The 16,551-nt window shown below is 32.6% G+C and overlaps 3 protein-coding genes across 6 annotated transcripts; 1 reads left to right on the forward strand and 2 right to left on the reverse strand.

Moving 5' to 3' along the window:
- The first annotated feature begins 1,451 nt into the window (after positions 1 to 1,451).
- LOC102601701 (uncharacterized) lies at positions 1,452 to 9,335 on the forward strand. Of its 4 annotated transcripts, XM_015308005.1 has the most exons (7): positions 1,452 to 1,671; positions 3,048 to 3,234; positions 3,664 to 4,834; positions 5,254 to 5,340; positions 6,855 to 7,066; positions 7,848 to 8,071; positions 8,218 to 9,335. In XM_015308005.1, exons 3-7 carry the CDS (start codon positions 3,718 to 3,720, stop codon positions 8,885 to 8,887), a joined length of 2,310 nt encoding a protein of 769 aa, XP_015163491.1. In that variant the 5' UTR covers positions 1,452 to 1,671; positions 3,048 to 3,234; positions 3,664 to 3,717; the 3' UTR covers positions 8,888 to 9,335. The 4 variants fall into 4 exon arrangements, with proteins under 4 accessions (XP_015163491.1, XP_006345700.1, XP_006345701.1 ...); XM_006345638.2 differs by lacking the exon at positions 3,048 to 3,234; XM_006345639.2 differs by lacking the exon at positions 3,048 to 3,234 and having other exon boundaries at positions 5,269 to 5,340.
- A 685-nt stretch (positions 9,336 to 10,020) lies between these two features.
- Positions 10,021 to 10,812, reverse strand: LOC102602250 (protein NDR1-like). The gene has a single exon (NM_001289011.1). It carries the CDS (start codon positions 10,810 to 10,812, stop codon positions 10,021 to 10,023), a length of 792 nt encoding a protein of 263 aa, NP_001275940.1.
- Positions 10,813 to 13,091: 2,279 nt separating this feature from the next.
- On the reverse strand, positions 13,092 to 14,886 carry LOC102602587 (transcription factor RAX2-like). Its single transcript, XM_006345641.2, has 3 exons — positions 14,686 to 14,886; positions 14,207 to 14,336; positions 13,092 to 13,777 (listed from the first exon to the last, which is right to left on the reverse strand). Exons 1-3 carry the CDS (start codon positions 14,819 to 14,821, stop codon positions 13,141 to 13,143), a joined length of 903 nt encoding a protein of 300 aa, XP_006345703.1. The 5' UTR covers positions 14,822 to 14,886; the 3' UTR covers positions 13,092 to 13,140.
- Positions 14,887 to 16,551: the final 1,665 nt, after the last annotated feature.

A 16,551-nucleotide genomic window follows, 5' to 3' on the forward strand; every position in this document is an offset into this window, starting at 1 on the left:
TTAAAAAGTGCAAATTTGGATGACTCTTCAAATTTCATTTGTGTCACATAAATTGAGACAACAAAAATAACATATATTGGGTCCATTTTAATTTATTTGTCTTATTTTTTTAAATTTTTTATATTTAAAAATTGCGTAAAAATACTATAAATCATGATAATTCACAACATAAAATATTTAAAAAATATATACATATAAAAAATTTCGATTGATTCTTGAAATTAATCTATCGTTAAAAATTATGTATAAAATACAATAAATCGTGATAATTGACAACTTAAAATATTTATTAAAAATGCACAAAAAAATAAATTAACTGATTCTTAAAATTAATCTATCAATGTCACATAAAATGAGACAAAAGTAGTAATATGTATTATTTAATGTCAAATTACTGAAAGCTACGTAAAATGTATTGTAAGTCTTAACAATTAACAACATTTGATTAACTCTTGAAATTTTATCTATGCTACATACATTGAGACAAGTGGAGTAATATATATTAAGTATTTACAAATTACGTAAAAATATTATAAATTACATTATTAACAACTTAAAATATTTAAAAATCATATTAAATTTAAATAACTCACTATATTTTATCTGTGTCACATACATTAGGACAAAAATAATAGTTATTGGGCCCGTGCATAAGAGAGTTTATGCCCAAGTATAATATATAATATTCAATGACTCTCCAAATTTCATTTGTGTCACATAAATTGAGACAACAAAAATTACATATATTGGGTCCATTTTAATTTATTTGTCTTATTTTTTTTAAATTTTTTATATTTAAAAATTGCGTAAAAATACTATAAATCATGATAATTGACAACATAAAATATTTCAAAAATAAATACATTTAAAAAAATTCGATTGATTCTTGAAATTAATCTATCGTTAAAAATTATGTATAAAATACAATAAATCGTGATAATTGACAACTTAAAATATTTATTAAAAAAACAGAAAAAAAAATTGACTGATTCTTAAAATTAAATCGTGATAATTGACAACATAAAATTGTTCAAAAATGTTGTATGTGGGTAGTCTTATTGTGCCTTGAATAGCGTCAAAGAAAGTACAGGTTTGTGATAAAAAAAACTTATTCCTTTATCCACGCAAACAATCGCTTCAAAATTTTCATTATTAGCCCCAAAACATACCATTTATGTTATTGGGCCCGTGCATAGCACGGGCAACAAAATCTAGTATTAGTAGAAAGAAGACTTTATTAGATTAGAATAGAAAGTAAAAGAAAATAAAAAGGAGTCTTTTCTAAGTTTAAAAAATTAGTTGAAATAAGACCCTTTTTTTTGTTGACAAAAAAAAAAGGTGGAGATCACAGCTAAGCACACAATTTTCACACACACACACAGTGAGTCTAATTTGTCTGTTTTCTTGAACCCTTTTATTTATTCTGCATGGATGTATTTATTCTCTTTTTCTATCCCCCTTCTCTCTCTCTCTCTCCTTGTTCTGACACTGCTTATTCACTTCACTAATCTCTGAAGATTTCATCTTTTTTTGCTTTTTACCCTTTTTTTAACAGTTTCCATACCATTCCTTTCTTATTCTGTCAACTGGATCAACCATCATCATCAGCAGCATCTCTGAATTCTTCAAGATTTCACCAATTTTGAGTTTTTGACTTGTTTGCTTCTTCAGGTGCTTTCTTAACTTCAAGACCCACAACCCCTTTTGTCCCTTTTTTCTCAATTTTTGTTTGATTTTCCTTTTTGGGTGTTGGTTATAACATCCAATTTGTTATAAAGTTTTGAGCTTTTTTACTTGGGTTTTTGTGGGACTGTCTTTACTTCTAGACTCAGAACTCCTTTTGGCCTTTTGGTGATTGAATTTGTCCCTTTTCTTGATTTTTGTTTACTTTTCCTTTTTGGGTGTTTTTTATTGCATTCCATTACTTATCAAGTTTTGAGCTTTTTTGTAGTTGTTGTCATGGGTTTAGTGTTTTTTTTTTGGGTGGGGGGGTGGGGTAGGGGGTGTATTTGATTTGGGGTTGGATTGAATTGTATTCAAGTGTTGTGAAGTACTGATCTTTACTTAAGGGGTGTATTTGATTTGGGGTTGGATTGAGTTGTATTCAATTGTTGTGAAGTACTGATCTTTACTTGTTAAGTTTTCTTAATTTGGAGATTACTGATCTAATTTTGGTTGTTGCTACTTACTATTCACTTTTTCAATTTGCTTATCGAGTTATGTTTCTTTGTTGTAATTTATTGTTAGATTCTTGGTGGTGCTTTGTTTGGGGTTGAATTGGATTCTGTTATACAGTTGTGAAGTTTTATAAATCTGTGAATTTTAAAGATTGGATTTTTAGTAATCTGTTCTTGATTTTGGAGATTAAAGATCCGTTCTTGGTAATGCTTTTAACTGGTCTGATTTTAGAAGGCAAGTTTTTGATTAGGTTATGTTTGGGTATTTTGTGTCAATTCAGTTAGATTTGGTTGTTGTGATGATGAATCTGCAGTTATAGGGCACTGTTTTTATTTATTAATTCGACCCTTTGTCTGTGATTTGTGATGTTTAATCATCTGAGTCAGATCAATGAATTCAAATTCTTAATCATCTGAATTTGGCATGTTTGTAAAGCCTGATTTAGCAGGATTAAGCTGCTGCAAGCGGTAGTTTGAATTTCTTTTTGTTGGCTAATGTTAACTGTTTGGAAGAAGTGGTTGTATATTTTCTGTTGAATAGAATGTCTTGATAAGCTGTGTTTAACTGTTTTCACACTTCAGCATGATTTAAAATTTTCGTTTTGATCATATCTTAGCATCTCTTATAGTGTCAGATGTTTTTAATTGAGAATTACATAGTGTGCTCAGTTATGAAGTGTGAAAATGGTATTTGCCTAGAGCTTTCGGACATGGTTTGGAGAATGAATTGCTACGTTAGTGTTTAAGATTTTTATTCTTGTGGCTCTTCCTGGTGAAATCGTAATTTTCCTCGAATGAAGATAGTTACCCTGTTTAGCTTTTTCCTTTGAGACAATCTTTGGAACAATTGACTTTAGCTTGTGTCTGCAGCCTACACCTCAAGTCCTCTTGGTCCCAAAATTTCAAGGCTGTACATCCTTTGTTGCTGATTCAGGCAAACGTATAAAGGCTTAAATGTGCTTTGATACTTGCAGCATGTGGAATCTATGGTTGTGGTATCAGTTCTTTTGGTCTATATGTGTGCTAAGAGTAGTTGCTCTAAATGGGGAGAAAGAACGTGAGATGTTTTTTTTGCATTTATTCTGTAAATGGAAACTATACATAGAATTGAATTTTAAAGCTTCAAAATGAAAAACATGAAAACATCTTGTTTATAAGCCATGCAATAAAAACTATTTTTCCTTATCCAAAATGACAATGCCATGTGTCAAATCCAAACCGTTGAACTCAAAATTCCCATGCATTCTGATGTACTGTTTGGAAGAACCAGATTAGGCACTTAGTCAACAGTTTGTGCATTTACCTTGTTGCGCTTTTTCTTGAGAGTTGGGTTTCTTATAACTGATCTGGTTTCGGAACGTCCTTATGACTTCTTTCCGACCCTTGCCAAATGCTGGAGTTTGTTTCCTGGTTATTTTTGGTCTCGTGTAATTTGATCATGCATTGTCTCTTTCCAAATTAATAATTTTCCTTGTTTTTGAATCAGGCTTGAAGTAACTTTTCTGGAAAGTGAAACAAGTTTCAACCCTGGAATGATTTGATGGGGGCATCAAACTCTAAACTAGAGGACGATAAATCCTTGCAGCTTTGTCGTGAACGGAAGAAGTTTGTAAGGCAAGCTCTTGATGGACGGTGTAATCTAGCAGCGACTCATATTGCTTATATTGAGTCTCTTAAAATTACAGGAACTGTTTTAAGGAGATTTGCTGAACCTGAGGCTCCAATCGGATCTTCAATCTACACTTCAACTAGTGCAACCCCTGAGCTACGTGGATTAACTGAAAAGTCTCTTTCCCATTTTTCATTCTCTTCTCGATCCATCTCACGTCATGTAGATGCAACTGAGAATATCCTACCATCTCCTTCACCTCCAACCTCAAGTCGATACCATGCTAATCACATGAAATTTAGAGGTACATTTTCTAGGAAAGTTGAAGAAAAACCTTCTGTTCCAGTTACTGTTTCAGTTACTTCAGCTACACCTCAGAACTCCACGCCTCGTTCCACAGAGAGGCCTGAAGCATCACCTTTTGAATTCCCTCCTGAAACTTCACCATTTGAAATCCCTCCTTCCCCATCTGAAACTTCACCTTGGGACTATTTTGGTCTTGGCCATGATATTGATAATCATTTGACTTCACAAGATGGAAGGGCTGAGAATGGAAATGACAATAGACATCATGGAGATGAGGATATAATTTCTGCATCAGAAGATGAAGAAGAACATTATTCTTCACCTGGAAGGGATGGGTCACAGGTCTCGGATGATGAATTTGATGAGCCTTCCGCAGAAACACTGGTCCGAAGTTTTCAAAATGTCAATAGAACAACTGATCATGCTAACAATAGTGTCTCACCTGACATAACCTCTGTGAGGAGTGGACTGTCAGAAGCCAAGTCTCTGAATGGGGAGAAAAGCAAGTCACCTGATTTGTCCCCACTAAGAGCTGCACCTTCAGGACCTGCTGATGATAATGACATAAAGACACCAGTAAAAGAAAATGATGTTGAGAATAAGGTTGCACCCAAGGACTTCTTTTTTAGCATAAAAGATATTGAATATCTCTTCATAAAAGCATCTGAATCAGGAAGAGAAGTTCCGCGCATGTTAGAAGCGAACAAATTCCATTTCCGTCCAATTTTTCCAGGGAAAGAAAGTAGGTCATCTCTCTTTCTCTCTCATATCAGATAGAAAATGCACATAAATGCATCTTAATTGTTTCATTGTTTACACATAGTCCTTAAATTGTTTTAGCTTCTAGGTTTTTTTCTTTTTAAGTCACATGGATTCCTGCATGACATTGGCACGTCAGCTAGAAGTTCTTTCTATCTTACTTAATATGCTGCATGCTTTTCTGATTTTATGTGGTTTTTTAACTGGTTGATACATATGGGAAGAAATGGCAGTCAGCCTGAGGTTAAAGTCAGAATATTAACAGTCATGTCTATATAATCAAGTTAATGTATACTTGAGTAGGCAAGAGAGTGAAGTGAGTATTGGGAGGTGAACTGTTGCTCTCTTAACTCTTTTGCATATTAGTCTTTTCTGCATAGCTCTTTAATTGATCATTGACAGATTTATCTGTGGCAGCCGGGTCAATGACCAGAATATTAATGAAGTCTTGTTTCTCTTGCGGGGACGATCCAAGCCATATTCCTGAAGGTAGGCATCTTTATATAGAGATATCTATGGTGAAATTTTCAGATTCTACATGTTTAATAGTTGGTAGTGTTTTTCGATTCCTGTGTGATTCAAAGTGTATAATTTGTTAGACATTCTTGAGTTCTTTTCTCCCCACATCACTCTTGGGTCCAGATGTTTATAGTTTATGATACGGAGAAAGGGGAGGCAAGCACAATATGGGAAGGTTCCTTTACCTTGAGGAGTGCAGATTATTATTTAGATTCAACTTCGTTGTGAGATGATCTACAAATAAACACTGAATTAATTTTTTAAATCTTCATTTTTTCTACATACTACTCTACATTGTTTACTTTTAGTTTTTTGTTGTGGTAAAGATAAGTAGAGGAGGAAATGAGATGAACATTCTAAACTAGGAAGAAGATGCTATCATCTAAAACCATTAATTTCCAATAACATCACGCTCATAGTAAAAAGTTGGAGGAGGATTACTGTGCTATCACAGCCTTGGTCCTGGCCAAGTAGGTGGTCTGATATCCCTTTCTGTTGTCCTTTTATCTTGGGCACTTTATTGAGTGAACTTTTTCCCTCCAGTGTTCATTTGATCAGAATTCTTGCTGTCCACATTCACTATAGTCTCCTAAACCAATTTTAAGCAACCTTCTCTTCTAATCATGCTTAACTTTGTATGACCACACATCAATCATTCTCAGCATTTGCTTTTCTGTAACACTCGTCTTGTGAATGTGCCGGATGTTAGAGGCCTAACATTCACAACCATATGACATTACTGGCCTTAAAACCGTTCTATAAAACATGCCTTTCAATCATCTTATTTTATTTCTCCATGTTACACTTTCATCTATGCTGGTACATAGAGCCTAGATTTCCCTCACATCCTGTCAGCCATCTGATGAAACCATTTGCTATTTTTCATCATCTTCGACCTTCTTATGTTACCCTCCATGCGGTGAAATATGGTCCTATACATCGAGACTAAGGGATCAACTTCCTTAATACATGGTTCAGGCTTGGAGAAGAGAACATGTTAGATTTCTTTGGACATGGAGAGAATCAACTGACGTCAACCGCTAGAAGAATCTTTGAAAGCGACACAATTGGGCTATTCTGCGAAATAATAAAAAATACATTATACTTGGAAAGAGATAAACCAAAAAAGGGAAGTTGCTTCAACCACTAAATTTAGTTATTTGGTAGTATGCCATGTTCCAGTACAGTTTAAGATACAAATTCAATATTAAATGTGCACTTAGTATCTATTAATAAATTTGAGACCATGCATATATCCAAATTCACAGATCTGCACTAATCATCGTTCTTGCTTGCTGACCATTGTATGTCAAATGGAGCTTTTTAAACGTTTAATCTGATTTTGGTTCACTCGCTTTGGATACTATTATGCACGGTTGTGCTTATTTACCATGCATCATGTTTTCTTATTGTTTTCATTGTCTGTCTTTTCATTATTTTCTTCTACATGAAGCTCATCCAGCCATCTTAATTTTTCTGTTCAGAGCCTCCTCAAAATTCTGTGAAGTACCTGACATGGCATCGTACCACATCATCTCATGCTTCATCCCCAAATCGGCATGGTGTAAACTCCACAGATGGTATTGAGGATGTTTCCAACAATCTCTTTGATAACTTTTGTATGGTCTCAGGAAGTCATGCCTCTACGTTAGATCGGCTTTTTGCATGGGAGAAAAAGCTATATGACGAAGTCAAGGTAAGATGTTTCTTATGTATGTATAATAATGTATTGATATGTTTATTTGTCTAGCTATATGAATGGGATACATATTTGTGAACTAGTTAGTTATACGTACACAACCCTTGAGGCTTGCTGTTCTATGACATTCCTATGGATGAAGAATTTACCTCTTTGATGTTAGTTTCTATATTTTGTTTGCAAAAGGTATTTAGGGTTTAGGCCTAGGGTTCGTAGAGTAAGAAGATACTAGAACTTCCTTCCAAAATTCTTGACTGATCTCTTGATGTAACTGGTCAAAAGAAACAAGTTCTTTCCACATTTACATTCCTTTCGTCTGTCAAGATATTGACATAGACTTTGCAGTGACGGTCATATTTCTTTTTTGAAAACCCAAGGCATGGTCTTCTGTTGAAGTTTCATACTTGCTTTCATTATAGTCCTCTTGGAAGCACCAATTTCCTTTGTGGTATTATTATCGGAGATATATAGTGTTGTGAATTTGATATTTATCAATTAAGACACACTGAGATCCCAGACTTGAAATTCAATGCATAACATCCGATCTCAAAATGGAATCTTTCAGTTGTGTAGATTAACGATTTCCAAAGTGATTGTGGTTGAATTTATATTAAATTTTTAAGAACAGGATTTATTAAGTTGCAAGTTTATTACAGTGCATCTGCTGGTGCTTTTCTCATATCAATGGTGTTTAAGCTACTTATTATTAAATTAGTACATCCTCTCATATTTTTGAGTTTTGATGTACAACTAAATGTAAACACCTTTTGGAATTCAGGCTAGTGAGATGATCCGAAGTGATTATGATGCTAAGCGTAAGTTTCTCCGACAACTAGAATCTAAGGTAGAAACTCCTCAGAGGATTGACAAGACGCGTGCTGTTGTGAAGGATCTTCATTCGAGAATCGGAGTTGCAATTCATAGAATTAATTCCATCTCCAGGAAAATTGAAGAAATAAGAGACAAGGAACTTCAGCCTCAATTGGAGGAGTTGATTGAGGGGTATGTTATTAATGTTGCTCATTATTTCGGCATCGGAATATTGTTAGCATTAAATGTACACATATTTGAAAGATGATGTTTTAGAAGGTTAATGGCTGGAAGTTTCTTATTAATTTGTCTGTATGGCTATCCTGTTCCTATCTCAGATTGAGAAAGATGTGGGAAGTTATGTTCGACTGTCACAAGCTTCAGCTCCATATCATATCGATAGCTCATTCGCCTGGAAATATGAAGATCCTTATTCAATCAGATTCTCGTCGGCAGATTGCAATCCATCTTGAACATGAATTGAGTTCTCTATCAACAAGTTTTACAAAGTGGATGGTCTCTCAGAAGGCATACGTGGAAGCTATAGATAAGTGGCTTCACAAATCCGTCTTCCTCCGCGAAAAATCATCCAGAAGAAAAAGAAAGCAGCAGCCTGTGCCACTCAGAAACCACGGCCCTCCTATTTATACCACCTGTTCTGTCTGGTTGGAGATGTTCGATTCCTTGCCTACTAAAGAGGTTTCAGACGCTATAAAGGGGTTGGCTGCCGAAATCTCTCACCTCCTACCCCGGCAAGAGAAGCACCAAGGGAAGGGTGGAAATCATCGTCATGGAATCGATGGTGATCCAGGTCTTAAGACCCCACTGAGAGATGATTCTCCTGAAGACTGGATAGCCGGCTTCGATCGTTTTCGTACAAGCTTGGCCTTTTTCCTGAGCCAGTTAAACAACTTCTCAGAGTCTTCTGTCAAGATGTTTACTCAACTCCAAAAGGCCATCCAAGAAGCCAAACATGGTCATGCGCTCCGCATGAATTCTCAATCATAAGAAGGTATTCCGACCCTATCTTGCTCAAACTCTTCAAAAGTAGTGTTTTTTTAGAAGTATTCAACACAGGTGCGACAACATTTTGTAGAGTCCGAGCAACATAGTTCTGACAAAAAGATACTGAAGAAACAACAGTGGATATAATAGCAAAGGAAGGATTATTTATTCTGTCATTTGTACAGGAGAGGTGAAAAATAGAAGGATAAATTTCTTGGTGCTTTACATATATATTTTTGTTGAATCTTGAAAATAAAGAAGCTCTATATAGTGGCTGTATATGCAAATATTGGGAGGTGAAAAATGGGCAATAATTGAAAAGGAAAGGGGTGTAGATTTAGTCATAAAGAGAGCTGTTTATATGATGGCAAGAAAAAAATGTACCGTCAAACATGTACATTTTACTTTGATGAACTCAGTTACAATTTCATTAAATATTTTGACATTTTAATGTGGTTTTTCACCTTTGCTTTATTTATTTATTTATTATTTATTATTATGATGATGATATGATATGAGTTGAAATGACGAAATGGGGATTTATTTAGTCGATCCGAACTTTTTGTGACCAAGGTGTAGTTGTTATGAAGATATCTCAAGTGTTTTTACTCGAAGGTGATCCAGTTGTTTGGGCTTGGGACTTCTGTTTTAGAGGTCTCAAGTTCGAAATCCCTTACCAGCGAAAGCAACAGGTTTACCTTTGGATGGAGCTCGTCACATCAGACTTGCTAGTGTAGGTTACCTTTTCTATATGATTTGCGAGATATGACATAGAAGCGAAGATTTTACCTTGTGCTCACCCAAAAAGTAGTGGTGTATATATATATCTCAAAATGTTTAAGGTAACATGGTATAAGATGGGTCAATATAGGTGCAAATTGAGAAAATAAGTTTGTTTTCTTGTTTTACCTTTTAACTATTAGTTGTTTTTTTAATCAGAATTATCACTATCTATGTACTAGACGCATCTCAAAGTTGATTTAGCTAACTATCCGTTGTTAAATTTTCCAACCTAAAATAACACCATCAAATTGCGTGTATTTTAATATATAATAAAAATTTCACTTTATTATGTAAACCATTTTTACTACCAATAGAAGGAAAAGGAAAAAAATAATCCTATATATCAGTATTTACTACCAAAGCCTAACACTATATTTACAATCTTCAGAAATTATTTTTGATTTGGCCGTTAATGTATTCACCGTTATGTCACACTTAACCTTAACGGTGATTTCCCACATCTTAACGGCGCCAACTTTAACTTTAACGGGCGCTTTGATGTTAACCTTAAACGGAACTTTCCCTTTCAACTGTTCATTCCTTAACGCCGTCTTAACGGCGTTACCAAGCAAGACGTTTGATCCTTTTAACGGCGTCTGAAAAACCGTTACGTTATTCGTTGGCTGATAGAACGCCGGCAATTCGCCGTTAGAGAGGCGGACATCGGAGTAGAATACGGTGACGGAGCTACCTTTCCGGTAGTAAATTCCGATCTTATTGTTAGGATTTTCAGCTCGGACAGTAACGTCGAATTCCGGCGATACTGGAGACGACGAAGTTAAGTTGAAATTCTTAATCGCGACGTTGGATATAGTGTATTTTGGAGCTTCAGGACGGAAGACGAGGTAGAGAACGGCAGCAGTGATTCCAAGTGCGATAATGAGAATTAGAAGGAGAGAGAAAGTGTAGCAAACGCACCGGCAACAGAAGCTCCGACGAGGCTTTCGTTTTCTCAAAGCTTCGTAACGGCGAGAATTCCCCGGTGGAGGATACCGGTAGATTTGATCTTTTGGTACTTGAACAACATACGTTCCCGGCGACCGCACATGCTTTGTATTAGTTCCCGCGGCTACTTCGCCGGAGTTATTTGACGATGGCGGTGAACTCGCCGGCGATGAATCTCGAGGATGTACGCGATCAGCCATAGTGTAACAGAAAATCAGAAATGAAGGAGGCGTTTGTATAGTGAAGGTGTGATGCGTTTGTATTTATATTTATAGTAGTGCGTGTAAATATTTGAAAGAAAAAACGCGTGATTTGTAGTGTTACACGCAATATTTTGAAGGATACAACTGTAATCACTCTTAATTTTCCGTGAGTGAGGAGGAGAGTCTTGGAGTAACGGTATATAATTTGATAGTATCTACCTTTACGAGTAATTGCTCTGTCAGAATTTCGGTCATTGCAAAACAAAATCTTATGTAGAAGTTCGGGTTATGTCTCGATTTTAGTGTAGTGGATCATCTTTTAAGATCAGCTATTGATTATCGCCTTGGTAAACTATAGTCTCACAAACTACAAGCAAATGTAGGGATTAATGTGTGAGATTGCAATTATCTATTGATATAAATCACTAAAAATTGAATTATTGAATCGAATTGAAATGATTTACCGTACTGAATCAAAGTTCGTATCTAATATTCAGTTTCAACTATCGTTTATCCAAATCAAACTTTGAAAATAACGCATCAAATACCAAACACCACCCTTAATTGCGATAGACTTATGAGAACTCCTAAAAAATATACAACCTTTGTGAAGCATAAATGACCATGATCGCTAATTTATCAAAAATAACGTTTCTCTATTCTCTTTAGATCTTATTTGTAGAATCACACTGAAGATATTATTATCGTACATAATAAAAAATAATAATACAATCAAAATACTAATTAGCAAATTTTAATCTCATATTAAGAATCAATTATTTATTTTTGTGACATTAAATCACTAAGTCAATTTTTCCAATATTAATTAATTAGTGGACTATTTCTCACTTTGTGTGTTGAATTTATTACATCATTGTTGTGCAGCGGTGAACAAACGGAGTTTTGGTGAAAGGGAAATAAATTGAAGTAGTAACAGCTCATTTAAATTGAGAGGAAAATATGAATTATTCAAACAAGAAACACATGAAATAATTAATCAAGGAAAAAAATTAAACTTTAAAGTCATCCAAGGCTCCGGTAAAGTGGTAAGTATTGTGTAAATTGAAAATGAAGTCATTTTAAGTAAAAAGACATTTCATCTCAAAATAAAACTTTCGATAAATTTGATTAACTGAGCTTTAATATAAATTCCGAATATCAAATATCGTGAAAAAAATTAGTGAATAAAGGATAAAGAGAAACGTTCAAAGAGTATGCTTTCTTAAATATTGACAACTAATATTTCCTCATAAAAAAATTGTCACGTAGAGTATAAGGTAGCAAATAAAAGAAGAATCTATTAAATAAATAATATGTTGGACATGAATAAATTAATATTTTACAAGATATGTAAAGTTGAATTTAAAAATGATATTTGATCATGGAATATATTTGAAGTTTTATAAGGAAAAATTTAAAATCGATTTTTTTTAAAACCTTAATCTTCAATTTTCATATTATTTATTCAAGAGGTTGAAATGACAGACCAGATAAGGCAACAATTATTTAAAATATACTCCTTTCGCCTCATTTTATATGTCAACCCTTTCTATAAATAGTTGGACCACAATACTTGTCATTTTATAAAATTTATGCATAAATTACCATATTTTTCCTATTATACCCTTGATAGAATAGTTAATTAATCTTGTCATTTATTAATAAAGTTGACTTAAGAAAACATTAAATAAGGGTAGAAGGGTAAAGCTATATCATTTCTTAATGCAAGTGCAAAGTAAAAAGGTGACGTATAAAATGGGACGGAGGGAGTATAAGTTATATATATCGACAATAATAATATTATGATTTTTTTGTATTCAATATATATAGTTTAATCTATATAACATTTTATTTTAGGTTAGTAATTAATATTACTAAATAGAATTAATTATTCGCAATAATCTTTGAGTGACCTAATTGTACAAATGTTCTTTACATCATCGATATAAAACATAAACTCATATGTGAATAATTACTGCTAAAACATTAGCACTAACACACGATGATGAGTTTAATAGAACGGATAACAATTATACTACAACTACGATTCAAGTTTTAAGAGAAATATAAGTCTTGATGCATAAACATATCTGATATCTATCTTGATGAAAAGTAATCATATGGATGATGAAATAATTGATTTGCGATAAACTGATTAGAACATTATCTTTATATTTTTTTTTAAATATGAAAAAGAAAAAAGGAAAGTACTAACACATTAATTTCCCAAAAAGAAATGCACAATGGAAATTTTTACTTTTTCCAATTGTACTTTAAAAAAAAAACTACTTTTCCCAATTTGAAAAATCTTCTTATATTTGTCCATCAATAGTACATCATGACTTTTTCTTCTGTCTTGATCTCATGATCAAGCAAAAAGCTATTGCTATTACAAGTAACATGATTAGTGCTAATTAGATCCTTAATCTCCTCCAAGCTACTATAATCTAATGGATTTTCTTGCTCATCAACATGACAACCACTACCATTATTTCCACTAATCAACTTTTCTCCTTCACTAATAACACCATTGTTATTATACATATAGCTATGAAAATTAAAATTCGAAATGTCACAACTCTCTGCAGAAGAGGTAGTAGGACCCGTGAATGTACTAGCGGTTATGCCTGAGGTACAACTAGTCGATGCACCCGCGCTTAAGAAACTTGTACTTGATGGGATTGTACTAGGAATATTGGTTTCATAGCTTGGGAAAGTTGTGTTGTTGGGATAATTTGATGAGATTAATAAAGATGAGGCTTGAAGAAGTGAAATTTGTGAGGAATAATTGTTGTAACAATTAGTGGGAATTTGGTGTTGATAATGATGATGATTAAGAGGCCTAATGATCTTGTGAGATGAAGAGTCAAATCCCATTAGTTTCTTCTTGAGCTTTGTGTTCCAATAGTTTTTGATATCATTATCTGTCCTGCCTGGTAATTGAGCTGCTATTATTGACCACCTGCATATGTTTTTTACATATCGAGATTAGTTTAATTAATTTTCATGACCAAAAACATGAAAGTTACTAGTACTAATTAATTTGACTTTAATTCTTGAAAGTAATACTCATGCATGCAAAGTATATATTTCTAGGATCATACTAGTTGTTAGAAGCAGAGACTAATTCAAGATTTGAATCATTTCGAGTTTAATTTGAAATTTTATCACATCCCATTTAGGTACGAAGCTAGAAGGAGGAAATTAAAGTGGTTCACTCGAACTATCTATAACTTGTTCTCAACATCCCCCTACTTAGAAGTTAATCCATGATTCAAAGTTAATGTGTTTGAATTTTAAAATTCTTAGCAGCGAACTCATCGTACTTTTGAAATTATCTGATCTAAATTTAATAATGATTGAAATTTTAGTAGAAAAAATATGTATATACCTGCTTCCAATGTTAGCATAAAGGCTGCAAATGATTCTGTCTTCTTCGTCTGAAAACTCTCCGTGTTTAATATTTGGCCTAAGATAATTTAGCCATCTTAATCTGCAGCTTTTTCCACATCTTCTTAGCCCTAATCACAAACAAATAATTCAAAAAATCAGAATTAATTAACAAAAATTAAATTAAAAGAAACAAATCAAGTATGTGAGTAAGTTATAGTACTTACAGATTTAATAAAACTCAATACTTTCGATTTAAACATAAATAATTTATCCAAAATCTTGACTTTAACTCCAATACAAAAGAGAGAACAAAAATGAAACATAACTAGAAAAAGACCAACAAATCTACAATTCTACTTGCGAATTCGACAAAACTCAATACTATTGATTCAAACAACTATGTTAATATAAAATTCAAAACACATAAACTCAAAATTCCGACTCTATCTATCAGATACTCAATTAAATAAAACATACCAGCTTTTTGTGGAAGAGCAATCCAATTTCCACCAGTGCCAAATTTGTCAATATATTCTTTTAATTTTGCATCTTCTTCAGGTGACCATGGCCCTTTCTTCACATTTGCTTTATCACAACATGGAGCTCTTCCCATAATTTTTTTTTCTAGAGAAGAGATTTTGAAAAAATGGACTAAAAGGATTGGCTTATAAAAAGTGAATTTGGACACCAAAATATATATATATATATATATATATTTATTGAGAGAGAGAGATATCTTACACAAGTGAAAGAACACACATTAATTTTTCAATTTTTGTATAGTTGTCCTACACTAGTTGAGTGATTAGATAGACTAAATTTATTATATACAAGGAGACACAAGTTTCCACCATAAAATATTTTAATATACTCTCGCCCTACCATAATTGTCCACTATTAATTTGACACAATAATTAAAAATAATAAAGGATAGGATTTTACCAAATCACCTTTATTAAAATATAAGTCATCTAAACATTGAAAATGAATAGTATTAAATAACAAGGGTAAAAGAGACACAAAATGATAAATTATTCATTTCCTTGATTTTTATAAAGTGGACAAATATTGTTGAATATCCTAAAATAGTATAGTTGACAAGTAAAAATGGACAAAGAGAGTACTATACTTCTCTGTTTCAATTTACTTGGTTGATTTTAATTTGATACAAAGTTTAAAACAAGAAAGAATATTTTGAAATCTTGTGATCTTAAACTAAAGATATGTCTTAGCCTTGTGGTATGCATTAGAATTAAAAAAAACTTACCAAACAAAAGACATTCTTTTTTAAATGAACTAATAAAAAAAAAACAAATAATTGAAACGAAAATAGTACTATTTAGTGGGATAGTTGTGATTAGTACATTTTTAATGATCAAGCGATCTTAAGTTCGAGTTCCCTCGGAATAGAAAAAATAATGTTAGAATCACCACCTTCAAAATGAATTCTACCATACAAATTCAAATTTAGTCAAACTCTTATATGAATATCAAATATTAAACGAAAAATAATACTATTAGAAACTTAATTTACTTGGTCTTTGTTTTTTATTTTTTATTTTATGTTACAGCAAAAGGATCCAAAGTCTGCCTAAATAATGGCGTGCAATTCAGCAATTGAATATGATTGGTCATAGGCTCATTAGCCATATATAGACTAATTATCAAATTTTGAACCACCAAACAAGTACAACAAAATTTCAAAACATAAGTAAGATTCACTATTTTAACTTTATGAGTTTGAGTTCGAAATTTTATTAGATTTTTATTAAATAGGAATACATAATTTAATAAATTATATTGCATAAAATGGAACGTAGAGAATATTTGATTTACTTAATAGTTGTAATACAAGAGGTTGAAATGACAGATCAGATAAGGCAACACTTATTTAAAATATACTCTCTCCATCCCATTTTATATGACATCCCTTTCTATAAATAGTTGGACCACAATACTTGTCATTTTATAAAATTTATGCATAAATTACCATATTTTGCCTATTATACCCTTGATAAAATAGTTAATTAATCTTGTCATTTATTAATAAAGTTGACTTAAGAAAACATTAAATAAGGATAAAAGGGTAAAATTACATCATTTCTTAATGCAAGTACAATAAAAAGGTGACATGTAAAATGGGACGGAGAGAATAACAAACAATTTGATAAAAATAAACCTTTATTTATTAAATTGGTCCATCATTTTAACTTCAACTGGAAATATAGAATTTGAAAATTTTAAAATATAATTTTGTGGTATTAAACTTTCTAAACATATGATCAAATTCTCGACTAATTTGATCAAGTTTTATTCTTTTTTGCTATTCATCAATCAACCTAA

This window comes from Solanum tuberosum, unplaced genomic scaffold (genome assembly GCF_000226075.1).
Source record: "Solanum tuberosum cultivar DM 1-3 516 R44 unplaced genomic scaffold, SolTub_3.0 scf00071, whole genome shotgun sequence".
Taxonomy (NCBI): domain Eukaryota; kingdom Viridiplantae; phylum Streptophyta; class Magnoliopsida; order Solanales; family Solanaceae; genus Solanum; species Solanum tuberosum.

Bases quoted from the DNA above. Each gene is read 5' to 3' on its own strand.
- LOC102601701 (XM_015308005.1), top strand. From the start codon at position 3,718: ATGGGGGCATCAAACTCTAAACTAGAGGACGATAAATCCTTGCAGCTT. The intron at 4,835-5,253 runs GTAGGTCATCTC...GATCATTGACAG, and splicing joins AATTTTTCCAGGGAAAGAAA to ATTTATCTGTGGCAGCCGGG. The intron at 8,072-8,217 runs GTATGTTATTAA...TTCCTATCTCAG, and splicing joins TTGGAGGAGTTGATTGAGGG to ATTGAGAAAGATGTGGGAAG.
- LOC102602250 (NM_001289011.1), bottom strand. From the start codon at position 10,812: ATGGCTGATCGCGTACATCCTCGAGATTCATCGCCGGCGAGTTCACCG.
- LOC102602587 (XM_006345641.2), bottom strand. From the start codon at position 14,821: ATGGGAAGAGCTCCATGTTGTGATAAAGCAAATGTGAAGAAAGGGCCA. The intron at 14,337-14,685 runs GTATGTTTTATT...GTTTGTGATTAG, and splicing joins TGCTCTTCCACAAAAAGCTG to GGCTAAGAAGATGTGGAAAA. The intron at 13,778-14,206 runs GTATATACATAT...AAACATATGCAG, and splicing joins TATGCTAACATTGGAAGCAG to GTGGTCAATAATAGCAGCTC.